The sequence below is a fragment of the Vidua macroura genome, chromosome 1 (assembly GCF_024509145.1).
Source record: "Vidua macroura isolate BioBank_ID:100142 chromosome 1, ASM2450914v1, whole genome shotgun sequence".
Classification (NCBI taxonomy): Eukaryota; Metazoa; Chordata; class Aves; order Passeriformes; family Viduidae; genus Vidua; species Vidua macroura.
The window spans coordinates 112,175,064-112,194,566 of record NC_071571.1 but is presented as its reverse complement, the minus strand read 5'-3'; the positions used below and the strand labels follow the sequence as shown (position 1 = coordinate 112,194,566).

Sequence of the window (19,503 nt, the reverse complement as noted above, 5' to 3'; positions counted from 1 at the left end):
CAGGGTATCAGACCTGTTTAATATCCTTATCAATAATTTGGACGAGGGGATTGAGTGCTCCCTCAGTGAGTTTGCAGATGACAGCAAGTTGGGTGGGAGTGTTGATCTGCTGGAGGGCAGGAAGGCTCTGCATGGGCATCTCGATAGGCTGGATCAATGGGCTGAGGCCAGTGGTGTGAGGTTCAACAAGGCCAGGTGCTGGGTCCTGTGCCACAGCCTGAGGGGAAGAGTGGCTGGAAAGTGACTCAGTGGAAGAGGACCTGAGGGTGCTGGTTGACAGTGGCTAACATTGAGCCAGTGTGTGCCCAGGTGGCCAAAAACTCCAGTGGCATCCTGGCCTGTATAAGAAAAAGTGTGGGTAGCAGGATCAGGGCAGTGATCATCTCTCTGTGCTCAGCATCAGTCAGGCCTCACTTCGAATCCTGTGTTCAGTTCTGGGCCCTTCACCAGAAGAAGGATATTGAGGTGCTGGGGTGTGTCCAGAGAAGGGCAACAGAGCTGGTGAAGGGTCTGGAGCACAAATCTGCTTCAGCAGCTGAAGGAGGTGAGGATGTTAAGTCTGGAGAAAAGAAGGCTCAAGGATGACCTTATTGCTCTCTACAACCACCTGAAAGGAGCGAGTTGGGGGTCAGTCTCTTCTCCCAGACAACAATCAACAGGACAAGAGGAAATAACCTCAAGCTGTGTCAGGGGTGGCTCCTGTGTGACATCAGGAAGAAATTTTTCTCTTAAAGGGTGGTTAAGTCTTGGAATGGGCTGCCCAGGAAGGTGGTGGATTCACCATCCCTGGAAAGTGTTCAAGAAACTACTGGACATGGCACTTAGCATTATGGTTTAGTTGACATGGTGGTGTTCAGTCAGAGATTGAACTCAATGATCTTGGAGGTCTTTTTCAACCTTAATGAGTCTATTCTTTCATTCTAAATGTACCCTCTCTTTGGAGGGTTTACCTGTTTCTGGTAAGGCCACTGCAGTGTAGCCATATATTTGTGTGCCATATTTGAGATCCTCAGGCTATATACAGATGTGCTATACATGTAGGCTGCAGTGCTGCAGAGGGGCTGACCACTTTTGGAATCAGACCAATGCACATAGAGCCATCTTGATTCACCTGGAGTATCCCCTGGAGCAGATGTATCTCTCTGCATTCTACATACCTTGGCATTTTTATTCAGTTGGTGAGATTGTGCCAAAATATTTTTTATCCAGAATTTCTTTGTATTTGTACCATAAAAAGCAATGGGACAATAATATCTTGAAGGTGACTACTACTCAGATTTCTCTAGCAGCTCTCTGTACTCAGAAGCAGTGGTTTTTTTTTGTGAAAACCATTTTTTATGTCATTGTATGGAATTTAATGAAGTGACTATTGCTTCATAAATTGGAATTACATATTGGAACTGTTAGTGTATGGCACCCCAGAAGGCTCATGGGAAGTTCAGCTTCTGAGATTTAGAATGTAGATGGTTTCTGCCAGTGAAGCTTGTAGTTCCTAATACTTGGAAGACAAGGAATATGGTGTTGACAGTCAAAGCTATAATTAACTAATATATATGTAGATTTTTATGTCTGCTGTCCAAGCCACTTCATGAAATATTTAGTCGGAGATTTAATTTTGCATGGCCAAAGTTTTCCCTCTGGAAGACTGCAAAGAACCATAATAACTAACTAAATATGCAACTGTAATCTTTCTCAGCTTATTTTAATGACACAGTTACTCTCTCCAAATTCCCAAACATGCTGCTCTCCATCCCTCCTGCTTTTTTAAGGTGGTTTGGTATCATTTCCTTCCCATGAAATGGAGCGCTTTTTGCTTTTACTTTGTATTCTACTCTTTAAAAGTTATATAAACTTTATAAAACAGAGTATTTATGAATTTTTGTGAGACAAAATCATAATATAAGAATTCTAAAGCAATGGAAGTGTGAGACAGTGTATGTTAACTAATGAATACACACCATTGTTGGCATCAATGATTTCAAACTGAAACCTAAACCAGAAAATATTTTCAGTCTTTTAAAAAGCTAATGAAGCTACATGGAAAATGTGGTTAAGGATTTCTCAAAATCCGGTTTGATGTATGTGTCATATAGTTCCTGTGTTTTTTTCCATGACCATTATAATTAGAACCACTGTATTTTAGGACAATATTATAAGTTTCTTTTTAGAAAAACCAAGTTCTTCCAAAATGAAAACCACTTTTCACTGTGAGGTACATATTTTAAGTTTCAGAGATATTAATGGATGGAAGAATTTCTCATTTCTAATTTTATTGCAATGCCTTTCAAGTAACCTCAAGCTGCTACAGTTTTCTTTCTGCACATTTCAGTAAGATGTTGAAAATTCAGTGGAAATGTTAATAGAGAGAGAATGAGTCTCTAGAAGCAGGCAAGCTATATTTGAAATCCTCTATGAGATATTTAAGTTTTAGAGTTCTGAGAACTGTCTCAAGAGATTTGTGTTTGAGCAGAGGATATATCACAGCTGTTTAGATATTACAATAGAGATATAGTCTAAAATCTGTACAAAATGAAATCCCATCTTTTCCTGGTTTGGGTCCCTGAAGTATATTTACATTAAACAAAACTCACAGTACTGCCAAATAATCCAGGGAAATAAGTAGTATATGATCTACAGCAGCTGTGGCATCTTTGGTCTCTGCTGAGTTGTGTTCCTAGTCAGTTTTGGGTTATTAATGCTATCAATAGCTAATAATTGTTAGCTATAGAACCTTCCAAGTAATATCACAAAGAAAAGCATCTCCATTTTATTTTGAGATTCAAGATAAAACCAAGTAATCTGTAGGGTTTGTTCTGTGTACTTTTTCCTAACAGGTTCATCCTGCATGTTTACACTTAACTTTAAGAGGCAAATCGTTCTGTTTTTCACCTGCACAGTCTCAGACAAGAGACTAAGGGTATGGTTTGACATTACAACTAGGAAATGTTACAGCTGCTAGACTACATTTCTCCTGCCTGTGTTCACCATCCCTCCCTTGTGCCATCTCCCTTGCATTTTGTACTATTCACAGTACCAATTCAGTGACCCAGAAGAAAACATGTTTGCTGTATTTCCACCAGCTGAACAGGCTGCAGGTCACCCTGTTCAACAGCAGTGAACTATCAGATCAACTCAAACCATATTGTCCAACTGCATCCTCAGAGTAAGGTCCTGTACAGTGCTGGATCATATCTAGCACTCAAGTACTAAAAGTGATCAACACATAATGCACCTTAACTATAATGCATTCTTAGAATAATATAATTGTACATGTTGGAAGAGGCCTTTAAGGTCATCAAGTCCAACCATTAACCCAACAATGCCAAGTCCACCACTAAACCATGTCCCCAAGTGCCACATCTGTACATCTTTTAAAAACCTTCAGCGCTGGTGACTCCACCACTTACCTGAGCAGCCTGTTCCAATGCTTGACAAGGGTCTTGGTGTAGAAATTTTTCCTAATGTCCAATGTAACCTCCCCTGGTGTGACCTCAGACTGTTTCTTCTTGTACCTGGGAGAAGAGACTGGCCCCCATCTCACTCACCTCCTTTCAGATGGTTGTAGAGAGTGATAAGGTCACTCCTGAGCTTCCTTTTCTCCAGGCTAAACAACCCCAGCTCTCTCAGATAGTGCTCATAAGACTTGTGCTCCAGACCCTTCCCAGCTCTGTTGCCATTCTCTGGACACACCCCAGCACCTCAATGTCCTTCTTGTAGTGAGGGCCAGAGCTCACTACACAGGATTCAAGGTGTGACCTCACCAGTGCTGAGTACAGGGGGACAATCACTGCCCTGGTCCTGCTGGCCACACTATTTCTGATGGAGGCCAGGATGCCATTGGCCTTTTTGGCCACCTGGACACACTCCTGTATGAAAACTGAAAAATACTTTAAAATATATGTAGGCACAAATACAAATAAATTTTGTGAAATTTGCTCCTTTAAGCTGCCATGTAACTGTTAGTCATTGAGGTACTGAGCATCAAGGAACTTGAATGCCTTAGTGAATCCACCCCACAAGAGGTCTGAAGGCTCAGAGGGTCCATGACACCTATGGATGGGCAAGAAGCCCTATGGACACTTTTCAGCACTTGAAACTAATTGCAGAACTGATGTAAAAATGTTTCAAGACCACTGGGGGCAAGTAATTATGAGTGTCTTTCTAAAATTCATGAGGAAGGTGGCATTTTGTTTCAGAGCTGATGTAAGGACAGAAAAATTGATATCTTGATATCTGGAGCAATTATTTTATGAGCAGTTCTAACCTGTTGGTATTGAGGGGGCTGTTGTGCTTCAATTTGCTCTCATCAGTGTAATTTTCCTGTATGTTATATATGGCAGTAGTGAATTGTATGTGAAGAAATCTACTCCTTTCGTTGTGCTCTAATTCTTTCTTTTCCTTTCTCAATCCTTCTAGACTCCATAGATGGGAAACATGCTCGAAGGACTCAGTCCAGTACTCCTCTGGGAGAACTATTTGACCATGGGCTGGATAGCTGGGCTACCTCCATTTTTGTGCTTTCTTTTTTTTCTGTCTGTTCCCGTGACAATGGGAAGACTGGAGTTTCTGTATATACAATGTATATATATTTAAGCATTGTCTTGTTTAACTTCATGTGTTCACACTGGGAGAAATATAACACAGGAGTTCTTTTTCTTCCTTGGGGATATGATATAAGCCAAGTGGTAAGTATTTATCATCCCTGTTTTGGTTTTGGTTTTTTAACTATGTAATTGTTTTCATAATATTAAAGCAATAGAAAAATAGAGTTCAAGGCGAATATATTTGGCTGAGATATTGAAATATGTGAAATTGCAAAACCCTATAAGTAATTCAGAAATATTTTCTGCATTTGCAATAAAGGGCTGCTCTTGAGCAAATTGTCAGCATCAGAGATTCATTGCTGTGCAGGAGAAAAAAGGCTTGCAGCAAGCCTAGCAGCCAGACAGTGCCCATGAGAATGTAATTTAACTGCATTTGATTTGTGGTATTAACAAAAATTACTGCGCTATCTGAAGCCACAAGCTATTTTCCCCCCAATACCAGATTGTGAGCCACGATGTGAGTTAGTCCAAGTAGTATCTATTAACAGTAATTACACAGTTATACGCTACCAGACCTTCTCAATTCTACTCCATTTTATAACAAATGTGGTAGTGGAAATAGCATTGGACCTATACAGAGAGCAGTAACTGTTGTCAAGTGAGTTCTGCCTTTGAAAAATAAGTCAGTCATCATGGATGCCAAAAAGTCATAGGCATTCAGTAAGGTGAATTACTTATCAGCCCACAGTAAGCACCAGCTGAGTTCTTGTCTGGTTTTCAGCCCTGTGGACATCTTCAGAAAACATGCCCAGGGCACCAGAGTGAATGGTGTCCTCAGTGCACAGATGAGTAGCAGTATTAACAAGCTAAGTGCAATTCCAAGGGCCCAGCACTGGGCTTTCTGTGGGCTGGCTTAACTGGGTCTCAGATAGCCAAGGTCTTGCAGCCTGAAGAGCACAGTCAGTCTTCTGAGCTTCCTGCTACAGGCATGAGATGAAAGGTACAGCCAAATAATTGAAAAGAAGTTTGACAAATACTCAAATATGTGTTTTAATAGAAATACAGTATTCAAATTAATGGCTGCAGATGTAATGCTGTAAACATAATCAGAATCCAGTGGTGTGAGAACAACTCAGAGATGGTGGTCCAGCTGTGGTGCATCTGTGTTGTCCCCTAGAAAATAGGTTTTGGGAGAAAAAGTTGGCTCAGGACTAAGACATTAGGCAGCCAGCTGGTTTGCAAGTTTCAGTCATGTCTGTGTAAGGCTTCTCTGTGAAGTTCTTCCAGCAGGAGAGGAATAGCTGTGTTCAAGCCTATTTCACTTCTTGTTCAGATGATCACTGTACATGTGAATGTTTCGAAAGCTCTGCTGGATCGCTGCAGCATCCAAACTGTATTACTGGTTAAATCTGGGAATGGGTATCAACTAGCAGAGCAGTACTGTTAGCTCAGTCAGTGCCTGTTAGTGACCTGTGCCTGCGGCCCTGTTTTCCCTTCTGGGAAAGAACAGTAGTAATATTTCCCTGCCTGACAGATTTGTGGTGAGGCTGAATATTAGTAAAGTTTGTAAACTGCTTTGATTAACTGGGATGCAAGGTGCTAACAAGTGTTGTTTCCTGTTCTCCTCTGATGCTGACCTGCTGTCCTGCTCACTTGCTTTTTAGTGCCTTCTGTGATGACTTGGTTACAGTCAAAGTGATAAGCTTGTAAATGTGAGAATTTTTTGATGCTCTTTAGCACAGTCATCAGCAGTGGTAGAAGACTGTGCTATTGAAATCTCTGTATGTCAGTTTTCCCATTGGTAACAAAACAGCTGTTGTGACTGCCTATGAACAAAAGAAAGCAGGCTTTGTAGCTCAAGGTGGTATTTTTCCATTATGTACACCAGAAAGTACATTTTTTTTTCCAGTTCTACTGACTAGTCTAGTAAAAGATCTTAATTCCCCTAGATTTTTTTTCTTGTTTTGTAAACTCATTCAGCAAATTTATATTATATGTGCACTGTTAAAGATAGCTCTTCATCTCCAGTAACTTAGAGGATACTGGGGACAATAGCAAATAGCTGATGATGAGTAAGAAAGGTAATGTTTCCCTTGCTGTTTTTTTTTTTCCCCCATTATTTCTCTGCCAGGTATTCCCAGAGTCACATTTAGAAGCAGAGAGTGTGGAAGCACTCACTAGCTGCTTCCAGACTGATTCACAATGTTTAGTTCAGTATTTCCTCTATGGCATTCCTTGCTGGATTGCTGCAGGAATGTGCCTCTCTGTCCTGTCTTCAGTAATTTCACCTACAACTTAATGTTGCACTGGCATGTCAGACACTTAGTCCCCTGCTTCTGCTTTTAAACTTGTTGGTAGTCAGGAACTTTGGGCTTTGTTATTGCCACAGAACTCGAGAAAAGCAGTAGTTACTGTCAGCATGCAAATAGAGGACTGATGATCTTAATGAGCACTTAACTGGCATGTGGCTCCCAGGACACTGCTGCTGAGTCAGCTCTGCTGTACATAAACACAGCCTGCTCACAGGCTCTGCCTCAGCTGTTCTAGAGAAAGAGCTGCTGTTCCTCATGAAAAAATACCTTGTTTTAGACAGAGAAATCTGTGGGACTTATGCACATCACGTTTTTCTGTGACTTGATGACTCATCAGAACTGGTAACCCAATTACGCTAGCTGGGCTGTAATTGGCACTCCAATTAGCTTTGATTACAGCAGACAATCATTTGCAGGAAGCTGTGGTTTGTAAACTTGAAAAATGGCTGTAATGTGTCTGAGAGATGCTTGGTCAGAGGACCATTATGTTTGTGGATCCAGAATCAAGGTGGCAGCAAATTCAGCAGGGAAAGCTATTCCTGTCTCTCCTCCCTCCTGCACAAGGATCTATCTATCCTGTGCTGATTCCTGAGCAGCAGGAAAAGGTGCAGGGAGAGGAGCCTCTGTATCATAGCATCCAGACAATTTTCATGCACTTTTGTGTAAGCACACCTATTGGAAACCCCAAAAGTCTGAAGAAAAGGCTAAAAAACAAACCTCTGCTATGATCTGTGAGAAATCCCTTTGGAAACATCTTGAAAATGAAGACTTATTTTTGTTACAAGACAGACCAAAGAAAGCTCATATCTGCAAATTAAGTTTCTTGGAGGAAAAAAAAAATAAAAGAAAGACAAAGCTTTCCTGAGAAATTAAAATTTCTGGCTTCTTGCCATATGTTAATTTTCACAGGCATTGTCTTCTTTTGTTTTTAAAAAAATCTGTTTTCTTTCTGAAGAATTTAATATTACTAATGAAATATTACTAATATTTAATATTACTAATGAAATACTTGCCTAATCTTGCTGTTGCTTTTCATAAGCCACTGCAGTTGAGTTGATAGCAGGGGAACAAAGTACTATTTTTTCCTTAATATGATGTAATGATACATCTGCTCCATTGGTGCTGCCTTAAGCGTAACAGGAGATACCCTTTATATTCTTAATTAAAACTTTAAAAGTGAAGAGCTGTGTGAGAGCTGCAGTGACCCAGACAATTGCACTCTCCTTCCTCTCCCTCTCCCCAGCCAAGAGGGGCAAGCTCAGAAGAAGCACAAGCAGCAAAATCCCAAATGCAACAGGCAGCTCTCTCTGGCCCAGCCCTTGCCCTGCAAGGACAGGATGATCAGAAATCCCACATATAGATAGAGTTGTTCCTGAAGGGATGGGTGCTTGGACCGTGAGCCCCAGGGTTTCAGTCTAAGATGCTCTCCCAGCTGCTTCTGCCTGATGGCTTTGGACAGTAGCACCTAGAGCTTCTGGGAGAACCCTCTGCCTGCCTTGGAACTCTCAATAAATGGAAGTGCAAGATGCCCCTAGCAACCGAAACATTGCAGAACTTCCTTTTCTCCTTCTGTTCCATCAAAGCTGGGGAAGGTTTCTTTCATGGGTGCCATATACCAGGTTTTCTTTTGACAAGCTTATTTAAAAAACTCATGCTGAAATATGTTCTATATGACCTTTTCCAGGGATGTACTGCAGCAAGTGTTTCAGGAGCTGGCAGAGAAATCCCAAACAAGTGCAAGCGCACATCACATCTTGAAAAAATTTCTACCTTCTCTGAGGGGCAAAACCCCTTTCCTATTAAAAAAGCAAAATAAAGATGCAAATATATTGTTCTTTGGTCACATGATCAGGATTCACAATTTAATTCCAGTTGAAAAGATATTCACTTTCAGGGCTTTTCTAATTTGAAGTGTCTGTGGAAAGCATAGCCTGTCTTGTGAAGAAAAAGTATTATTACTTAGTTCCAAAGCTGGAGCACAATGGAAATGTTGAAGTCAGAGAAGTGATAGCAGTGAGGAAGCAGTGCTGGCCAGACCATGGTGTCTGCTTCAAGCTGCCTCCAGACACGGCTGGAAACTGCTCTCGATACTCAGTTCTCTGAGGGAAGCCCCATGGTGTATCCATGTAAAATCTGAACAGAAGAACCTACTGTGCACAGGCTTTTTCTGCAGCAGACTGCTTCATTCTTAACCACTTGATTACAATTCCCTTGATAATTAATTATTTATTAATTTGATTAATTAATCTTCCATGTGCCTTTAACTATTTGTCTATAATGTCTAAATGCAAAGTCATCTTCTTAGGTAAAATTTTTCAAAGTATAAGATTTGCAACCTTCAATTATTTATTGAAAGAAAAAGAAACTGAGAAAAAAATAAAGTAAGAAAAAGAAACTGAGAAAAAAATAAAGTGGAAAAATTGCACATCACATTAAAACTAACTCCTATTGAAATAGCTTGTAGGAAATCATTCTTACTCTTTTAGGCAAGTGTCACATTTATTATCAGAAGAATGAAGTAGCCTTGTATTTTAAATTACTTTTCTACCTAGATGTTTATTTTGAGCATTGTGTTAATGGAAAATATTTCAACACATGAGCAATTAATGCTAGTGAAATTGAATATTACAATAAAATTAATGTCAGGTTTTTGTGGAATCATAAAGAATTTTAAAGCATATCCACATTTTTTTACAAGATGACAAAATACTTGATTTTTTTTCATCATGTTGAATATCACACAGCATACTAAATGTGCCTGTGTGTAAAACAGAAATGGTAAATCAATGGTAAGAAAAAAATTATGTACACACACAGTCTAAAATATAGTGGTCACAAAACTTACACCTGAAATAGTGAAAAGACATGAAAGAGATGGTTATTTTAAAATATCAACAATTTTAGAGGACAGGTAAGAGGCTAGAAGGTAGAAGACTTTGAGGGGTTATACTGCCTTATCCTTATATAGAATTTTCCCAATGCCACATCAAAGAATTATTCTGATTTTACACAGGAACAAATGTGACTATATTGCTGTTATTTACAAAATTGTGGCAAGATAGGGAGCCCCTGCTCAGAATCCTGTCCTGCTGTCGGCTATATCAAAGGGCTTACAAATTAACACCTTGTATTTCCATATCTTTTCCATCATAAGTATTCCTCATCCTCATAGAGAAGGTCTTGGAAAGCCAAAAATATTCCTGGTCAGATGCTGCTGAGAGTTGGAATCCATGATTGTACCCATCAACATTACCTTGCTATATAGTTCTCACTTGTATTATTGTGGTGGGTGGATGCCAGGCACCCACCAAAGCTGCTTTATCACTCCCTTCTGCAACTGGACAGGGAGAGAAAATATAATGAAAGGCTCATGAGCTGATAGAAGGACAGGGAAAGATCACTCACAAATTACTATCATGGGCAAAACAGACTCAGCTCAGGGATATTAATTTAATTTCTTATGGATCAAAATCAAAGCAGGATAATGAGAAGTAAGACAGATCTTAAAAACACATCTCCCCAACCTCTCCCTTCTTCCTGGGTTCTACTTCCACTCCCCCACTGGCACAGGGAGACAGGGAATAGAAGTTATGGTCAGTTCATTACAGGTTGTTTCTATTACTGCTCAGGGAGAGGAGTCCTCCCCCTGCTCCAGAGTGAGTTCCTCCTATGGGAGACAGTTCTTTGTGAACTTCTCCAATGTGAGTCCATCCCATGGGCTACAGTTCTTCATAAACTGCTGCACCATGGGTACCTTTCCATGGGGTGCAGTCATTCAGGCACAGCCTTCTTCAGTATGAGTCCCCCACAGGATCACAAGTCCTACCTGGAAACCTGCTCCTCCCTCCATGGGTCTGCAGATCCCTGCCTGCTCCAGCATGGGCCTCCTGCAGGTTCACAGCTTCCTCTCAGGCACCCACCTGCTCTGGTGTGGGGACTTACAGGTGCATCTCTGCATCCCCCTGGATGTCCATGGGCTGCAGGGCACAGCTGCATCACCATGGGCTGCACCACAGGCTGCAGAGGAGTCTCAGCTCTGGTGCCTGGAGAACCTCCTATTCCTTCTTCTCCACTGACCTTGGTGTGTGCAGGGCTGTTCCTCTCCCATATTCTTACTCCTTTCTTCTCTGGCAGCAATTACAACTGCACAGTAAGTTGGTTTTTTTTTGTTGTTTTTGGTTTTTTTTCCCTTTAAAAATGTGTTACTCCAGAGGCATTGTCACCATTTCTGGTTGGTGCTGCCTTGGCCAGTGGTGGACCAATCCTGGAGACGTCTGCCATTGGCTCTGCTGGACATGGGAAAAGCTTCTAGCAGCTTCTCACAGAAGCCACCCTTGTAGCCCCCCTGCTACCAAAAACTGGCCACACAAACCAAATGCAGTTATTTAATTTGGGCTTCTCATTTTACAAAAGGCTGCAATTATTTTTACTTGCTAGAGACTACATTTATATCTGAAAAGTACTAAAGCTGACTGATGGTAGAGAGATAAGTAAAAAACTTGGCCATCTTTTCTTAAGTAAAATTATTCAGTTGAACTTAGGAGCACTGCTTTACTTTTTTTTTTTCACCAGCAGTGCCTTTAAAATAGTTTATACAGCTGATTTGCTAGCTGGTTTATACAGCTTAGGCTTTGCTAGTAATGTTGACAATCTTCAATTTTTTTGCTAGCATAGGTTAGATCAAGGGACACAGCCATTTTCTCATCCTTCAGGCTTTCTAAAGGAGGTCTGCTTTCTAAAGCTGGAGACTGCTTCAGTGTAGTCAAAGTGACGAGTCCTTAAAAAACAATATACCAAAATTTTGAAGCCAAGGAGTGTTTTTTTTCCGTATGCTACATCTGTTAAGAGGCAATCTCGACCTGGGAGTCTTGCATCACCAAATCCCAGGGCAGGGCATTCCCTGTGAGACCCCACTGCATCCACACCCCTGTTCCTAGACATGCACTGACATCTGACAGTGATGCTCATGACTGCTCTGCCAAAAGTACTGACTGTAATAATGGTTAATACTGAAGTTCCTCTTTTATCACTTGCCAAAAAAGTCTGTTCAGGATTCAACGTGTGAGGGTAAATTCAGGCTCCATCAAAGCCAGTTGGAGTTTTGCCATCAACTTTGATGGGGTCAGGATTCCATCCGTCATGTCTTATGGGTAATATGATACAATTTCTTCAGGAAGCCAAATGTTAGCTCTGATGCAGTGGATTGCAAAACCCATTATACATGTCCTTCACTAAGACCAAAATTTGACTCACTGTCTTCAGTGGCCCAAGACATAATGGCACTCCTGGTGCCTGCTGCTCCTTGCTGTGGATCTGTTGTGCTGCTTATTCTTGAAGAGGCAATTCAAACATCCACTTCCACAATGCAAAATCCAAGCAAAACCTCTTAAAGACCTACGTACTGACAGGGCAAGAATCTTGATTTCAGATACAGAGAAGTAAGTGAAACCAAATGTAGCATTATCTGTGTGTAATAGAAGTTTAAGCGACATCAGCATTTAGCTCTTAATCTGCGATCTTAAAAAACCTGGTAATTAACAAAGAGATTTTCAGTGTATCTTTGAGTTAAAATTTAATAGAAGATCTTAAAAAAACTGGTAATTAACAAAGAGATTTTCAGTGTATCTTTGAGTTAAAATTTAATAGAAGACCAGGAATGTGCTTGTTGAAGTTCAAATGGAGAAAATACATAACATAGAAAAAAAACTGTGTGTTAAAAAAGCTGATTAAGAAATAGTAAAATCTGTAACACAAGTAAAGCTGGAAACCATTTTTTTCATCCCAGAGTAAGAAGCTGCATTGAGTGGAAAATATAAAGGTTACTGAATGTTACTTGTGAATAAAGAGATGAATATGCAGTTTTCTAAATGGCATTGTAATTAACATTGTCATTTTAATTTAGAGCTAGTGTAGCATGAAACATACAGCCCCTTATGGGTCCTATGGCAAAACTAAGCAGCTGAGAACAAAGCAGGCTAGAGGAGGGCAGCAGTCCCTCTAGCTGGGTGCTCCTGAGTCTTGTGTATGTGTTCTTCCACTCCTCATGACATCTACGTGATTCTTTTTGTATCCTGTAATGATGTTACTGTCAAACAAATTAAAAATCAGGGAAGACTTCATCTACTTCCCATTCTTTTTATTTCTTCACATTCCATTGAATATTTTTATTATTTTTTATTATTGTTTCAGATGAGCTTAGGGTTTTTCTTCCTCCCCCTCAGTTATTCTGATATGATCAGTTCAAGGGGCAAAGCTGCAAAAATAACCACATTACTAATTCTGAAGTCTGTATCTAAAAACAGGGAAGTGCTCGTGCAATGGCGATAAAAGTGGCAATAAAAGTGGATTTAGGTGTTTTGAAAAGGTAAGTCAGTAATACTTACCACATATAAACAGATGCACACAGTACCAGGGAAGCTGCTTGCTTACCATATTTCATACATTTTAAATAATTCTGTTGGTGACCGTGCAAGTTGCTTCACTGCTTAGAAATAATTTTGCCATGGCAGCAGAAGGTAAACTAGGGACAGGAGGTAACTAAAAGATTTTTTTTTTTTTTTTACTTTTGCATTTGTATTGAGGTAATAAGTGAAATTCTCTACCTTCAGATGTAATGGATTGAAAATAAGTTATCTTTTTTTCTGTAGGTGTTAATAGCAGCATATCTGCTCACCGGTACTGTTGGTGTGGAGGTCTGGCAGAAGCCTTTGCTGTTTGGTTATTATATTACAGATGTATTAGTTATCCTGCTTATAGGTAAGTGTCCAGATCTATGCAGAAGTGTACTGCTTCTTAATTATTTTGATTTGATATTTTTTATATTTTCCTCTTTTGTTTGGTTTTACTTTTGTAAGTGTTGGCTTGTCCAAAAATACATGAATAGAGATAATTAAAAGGGTTAATACTGGAAAACTTTTAAAAAGAAGGTAACTTTGGAATTTTTTTTTCCTCACTGAATTACTGTATGCTGCATACAAATAATATAGAAAATGCTCCTTATCTGCATGTGCAGTTCAGTGCAGTGTGCTGGCTTGCTGGGCTCCCAAAGTCTCAGGAACTCTTCATGTCACTCAGGTAAAATGTCACTTACATTTATGTATATTCTAAGTTTAATGTTTTGGTCTGGAGCACACTATGTTCCAAAACATTATGTACAGAGGGAATGAAGACATTATTTAAATAATTTTATATGCACAACTGTAAATATGAATAAAAGCCAGGTTGTTTCTAAGCTTTTTAGTATTCCTTTGCAAACAGAAGAGATTTATTTTTCATACACAGCAATAGCCTATTTGGTCATTATTTGATACTGTCAGTGTGGTTTGAAATGAGCATTGAATGTTTTTTGACTGCTATATCAAGACTGAGAACATGAGCACTTACATTTTAATGAGTTAAAAATATAGAAGTCTTAGCTGAGAATCTGTGTAAGCAAAATGTCTTTGATGTGTTGCTTGAAAGGTGAAGAAATTAGCATATGCATTTTGGAGATTTCTATATGAGCATACAAGTGGTAAGAAGAGGGCACCAAAATGCTGTTTGACATGAACACTCCAGGCTTGCATCCCAAGAAACATCTTCTGCCCTTGAGCCAAATGGAGGACTCGGTTATTGGTGCTTCTCCCATGTCAACTCAATAAGAGCCATTTGAGCATTTTGCACTGATGTGTGCTTTCACCACCCTCTCCCTATGGAAAAGTTGTCAGCAGGTACTACCTCTTGCCCCAGCACCGTTTCCCAGAATTCCCAGATTAGAAAGGACCCTGTGTTCAGGCTGTGCTTTCTAATGAGCAGTGTCTGCAAGGACGTGGTTTTGTACTTTACCCGAAAAAAACCCAACAGTGTGTGACCAAGATGATACAGTCTTTTTCTAGTCAGACCTGATTTAGGCACTCTGATGAAAAGAAAGAAAGGAAGGGGGGAAAGACAGTGGTTGCCTTTTCAGTGGTCAGTGAATTATTCACCTTTGACAGAGGTGTAGCTGTAGACAGGGAGTGATTTGTGCTCTTGAAGCAGCACTGCAAGCCCAGGGGAGATGGATGCTGCTCAACCCAGAATTAGGGGGCAGGTTAGGGCAGCGTTAGGTGCTAGCAGAGGCCAGCCCACTGAACATGCTTGTTCTTGTGTTGCACACATCACTGCTTGGTTCCTGTCACTAAGACACATGAGAGCCCATTCAGGGAGTACTCTGATGGCTTCCCTTGCACTTGGGAAGCCATGGATGAAGGTTTAATTCAAACTGTTAACATAGTAGGAACGTTTGTGGAAGGGAAGCATTTCAGAGTTATCAGATCTGCAGGTGTGAGCATCCTTTTTCATACTCTGCCAGAACCAGCTGCAAAGCAATGTTTGATGGACTGTTCCATTGACAGTAGAAAGAAGTAATGCTTCTGTCTTCTGTGGTATGCTTGTATGAATAGATTTGTGAGCACAGAATAGTATTTCTTCCATCACTGTCCCTAGCAGAGTAGGCTTAAGTAGGAGCCAAAAGGTTTCTCCAAAAACCTTGTCTCTAGCACACTATGCACAATGGCAACTTTTGCAACTTAGTTGAAGTTAAATATGGGTTTAGAGTATGCAAAATAATAGTCTTGATTGACTCGGTATTACAGAATCATCATAGTGCTTAGTAAATCTCTTAGAATCAGACACTAAATTTAAATATAGAAAAAGTAGTGTCCTTCCACTAAGGGTCATGTTGGTCCAGAAAACAGTGCCATTTCATATTTGAATCTCAGCTCAGCAGTAAGGTGATTATCATTGGGTAGCCTGTGTGCAGTGACTAGAGATATGTGAAATTTTTAGAAGCTTGTGGTGAATTGCAGGACCCCACTGTGACTGCAGAACAAGTACCTGTCTAACCTACACCAAGGGCCAAGCAGCCAGGAAGACTCAATTATTCTCTCCCTTAGAGAGACTGCAACAAGTGTGTCTTGCTCAGCCAGTACCATTTGTATCAGAGAGCTCACTCTGGTTTGCTCAGTTAAATGCCTTTGTGGCTAGTTAAAAACAAAGTGGGCCTCTGATGCTTTTTACAAGCTAGTTTCCCAGGATCCTGAGAGGAGCCATTAAACCACAAATGGCTGTGCTTAACCATCTGATGGCATTTAGTAGTCACTAGTGGTCCTTCTAACAATGAACCTGTAGCTGCTCCATCAGTACTTGGCATTTGTTTGGTGCTTTTACTGTTCTGCACACAACAGGAGTTCAGCTGCTGAGCCGTGGCTTCTCCAAGAGCAGCTGGGCTTTAGCGCCTACCTTCTGTGGTGGGAAGAAATCCAAACAAGATGCACAAAAGTATTTTTCAGATGTCTTTCCTGGAGTTTTCTGAGAAAAAAAAAATAACCCATGTATAACCTAAGGATGAACTCTACAAAAGCACCTCTTTAGAGGAAGCTGTGTTATCACCAGGTGACACTCACTCATTGAAAATAATGGAGCTTTTATCAGGTGCCAGAACACACAAAGATATACATAAAAGTGCAGCAATACTGGTGTTTAGATTAGATGTTTAGGAAAGAGAGCTTTATGTATGTTCCTGGGAACTGTCTGGCACACTATGAACACCTGTAGGAAAGCCAAGTCTTGAGCTGCTGAGCAGTGAGTGACCTCAGAGGACTACCCTGTGAAACAGAAACTTCAGCATAGTATTTTATGGGAATTTGTCAGCTACCCAGCAAACATGATCGTGTAATTTTCACTGGCAGTGAATGCAATTCCATCCTTCAGCTCCAAAATGCGCACCTAGCTGGACCCTGAATCAACGAGGAAGGTCCTTCTCCTGTTTCCAGAGCATGTTGGCCTGGCTGCTAGGCAGAAATGCCTTTTGTCTCCCAAGATGGGAGCAGACAGACCCTTCTAAAGTTATGTGCCTGTGTGCTCATCTGGAACTAATGACTCTGCACTCATCAGGGCTCCTGTGGGTGACACTCCAAAAGCTCTCTTGGGATTTAACCACAGTTGTCCCATAGCATTATCTGGCTAACTAGGGTCCCTTCAAAGGGCAGCACTGGGGTGAGAACTATCATTTATTTTCACCCCTCCAGGGCATCCCAAATGCCTAACATTCCCTGTCACTCTGCTATCAGGTTGACAACAACATGAAATATTTACAATAAGCATTTTAAAGCAGACGGTTCTGTACATAAATTCTAGTACCACAAATGATGTTGTAGACTTTGTGAGCAGATTTTCACTGACAGGTAGGCATCTGTAGTTCAGGGAGCAGCATTACTAATTGATGATGGTTTCTGTCTCACGTTGCTATTAAATGACCTGTAGGTGCATGCTCTGCATGAAGCATTTCCCATGTTTGGGACCTTCATACTTGCTCTGTATGAAGATTTTATAATGTCTAATGAGATTTGAGTTCAGGCTACAATCCTTTCCTGGAGAAAGGAAGATGGAGACATGCATCTTACTGGAAATTTCTTTTGGTACATTCTTTTGCTCAGAATTGACTGAGGGCTTGGAAGTTGTGGTGGGATGTACACAAAGAAGCAGGGTTAGCATATCAGCTTCATTCCCTAGGAAGACAAATTGGAAAAATGATGCCTGGATGCACAGAGTTTCCTGTTCCTTCTCGGTATTAATTGCAAGCACAAGAATAGATCTCATGGGAAAAGGATCACTCAAGCATGGTGTGGATATGTTATACTTCATCAGTGCATGGCACATAGGGCAGACTATTGTGCAATCCAGACATGGTGTCATATCTGAGTCTACTATGTGTGGTCAACAGTGCCCAGGTGAAGCCTGTGGCAAAGCTGAAACAAGTTTTCAATGTGCAGGTTTGAACACGAAATGTGAATTGAGTATTAATATCTGTCAGAGATCTGAAACTTGAACTTTGTTTTAGAGATGGGGCCAAAGCATTCAGAATTTTTGCCTATGGTGTGCATGGGTTTGGGTTCTATGCGGACTTCTACAGAGTGTTTTTCTTGATGGTCACTCTTCCCCAAGCTACTCAAATACATAAAATGAGGAGTGAAAACATAAATGAACAGATAATAGCAGCAAAAAAATAACGATGAGGCCAAGCTGTAACATTTAAAACATGCCAATTATTTTAATTCCATCACAGTGGGAAAGCACAGTTACTCCTCTAAAGCTATGCCTTGTACTTACACTCTGCTACATTCTGTGTATCAAAGGAGGACACACAAGTCCTTGCCATAGGTGTTCATACAGTAGCCTGCCCCTTTTTCAGTGTCAGAAATTGTTTAGGAGGCCACAGTCAAATTATGAATAGTTTCTGGCCCCTATGGAATGATGTCATTCTGTAGTGATTTCCTATAGTTCCCATTGCAAAGTGGCTGATGGTTCTGCCCTAGTGATGACTTGCTGAATGATTACATGTTAAGTGCAATGTTTTCAAAAGGTTGTTGCTCCAACAGGCTTTGACCAGTCCTGCTCGAGAAGCGTGGTTAACATGAGTTGGCTTCTACGTGTCTGTCACCAATTCAACATTTATTAAGGCATTGTTGTGACAGATTGTACAAGGCTCCATTAAAGTAAAGGGTGTGAAATACTCACCTGTCACTTGAGATATATTTTTAAGAAGCCACCGAGTTCATGTTCGGAGTAACTCATCTGAACCAGTCAGAACAATAACCCAGAAAAGCAGAGCGCTCAAGGCCAGAGGCAGAGCAGTGTCACAGGATGCTGATTACAGGTGGGAATGAGTTTGGTGGTGTTAAGGTGTGAGGAGTCATTTCAGGGGCTCTGGGACCCCCAGGAGAAGGTCAAACAAGGGAGCTCACCTGGCAGAGTCCTTCTGGAAGCCAGTCTGGGCTTTTCAAATAAAGGCACTGTTTCCTTGGTGCTCAATTCTTGCTGTGCCCAGAAAAAGAATGATGTTTGAACACAACTACATCAAAGAAGCAGCTACATCCATAAACTAATTCTTCAATTGGTACTAAATTCCTCTTAATGCTAATTGTTATCTTACAGCTCAGTTCGAGATAAATGCCATGTGTAATTCCTTAGACACTGAAAATAAGGTATAAAATCAATAAACATGATAAACACATCTCTTTTCAACAAGCATGATAAATGCATCCCTCTACAATCTCTATACTCAATATCTTAGATGCTAAACATCCAAAACCTACATCAACTTTGTGCATGAAGACAGTGCTTATGTTTACATTATGTTCCCTTAATCCTGTAGAATAATTTCATAAGGTGGATTTTGGGTGGATTTTTCACCCTAATGTATTCAGACTTTACAGGCTCAATTACATCTGCAAATTATATATTTGTTTTCTAAGATTTCCCCCCCAACTACTAAGTGGTGTTAAGTTTGTCATTTTATATAGTAATAAAATGTAATGCTTTTTAGTGGACAGCTCAAAATGCAATTATGTGTTTGCATAATCAATTAAAAGAGTTGTCTGCTCAAGACATGCCAGAGAAGGTCACATTGTTCCATAGAAAGCTTCTGTTCCAGAAACAAGTGCTTTTAAAATGTTCACCTTTTGATGAAGCTTGCTTCCAGGCACTGATCAGTGTGCTAAACATTCAGTGTGTTAAGATATTTTCATGTGTCTAGCTGCTCTAAATGTGCAATGAATTTGAGAAAAACACCATGGAAAAAGTATTTAAATATTTTTCCAAGCTAATATTGAGGCCTGGATATTTTGACT

The 19,503-nt window shown here is 40.4% G+C and overlaps 1 protein-coding gene across 1 annotated transcript in view; it reads left to right on the top strand.

The window, feature by feature from the left end:
• Positions 1–19,503, top strand: part of LOC128804892 (ethanolaminephosphotransferase 1-like) — a 53,245-nt gene that overhangs the window by 22,691 nt on the left and 11,051 nt on the right. The window contains exons 5-6 of the mRNA XM_053973199.1: positions 4,417–4,685; positions 13,504–13,612. Of these exons, the coding sequence (XP_053829174.1) occupies positions 4,417–4,685; positions 13,504–13,612 (378 nt within the window). The remainder of the gene's footprint in view (positions 1–4,416; positions 4,686–13,503; positions 13,613–19,503) is intronic.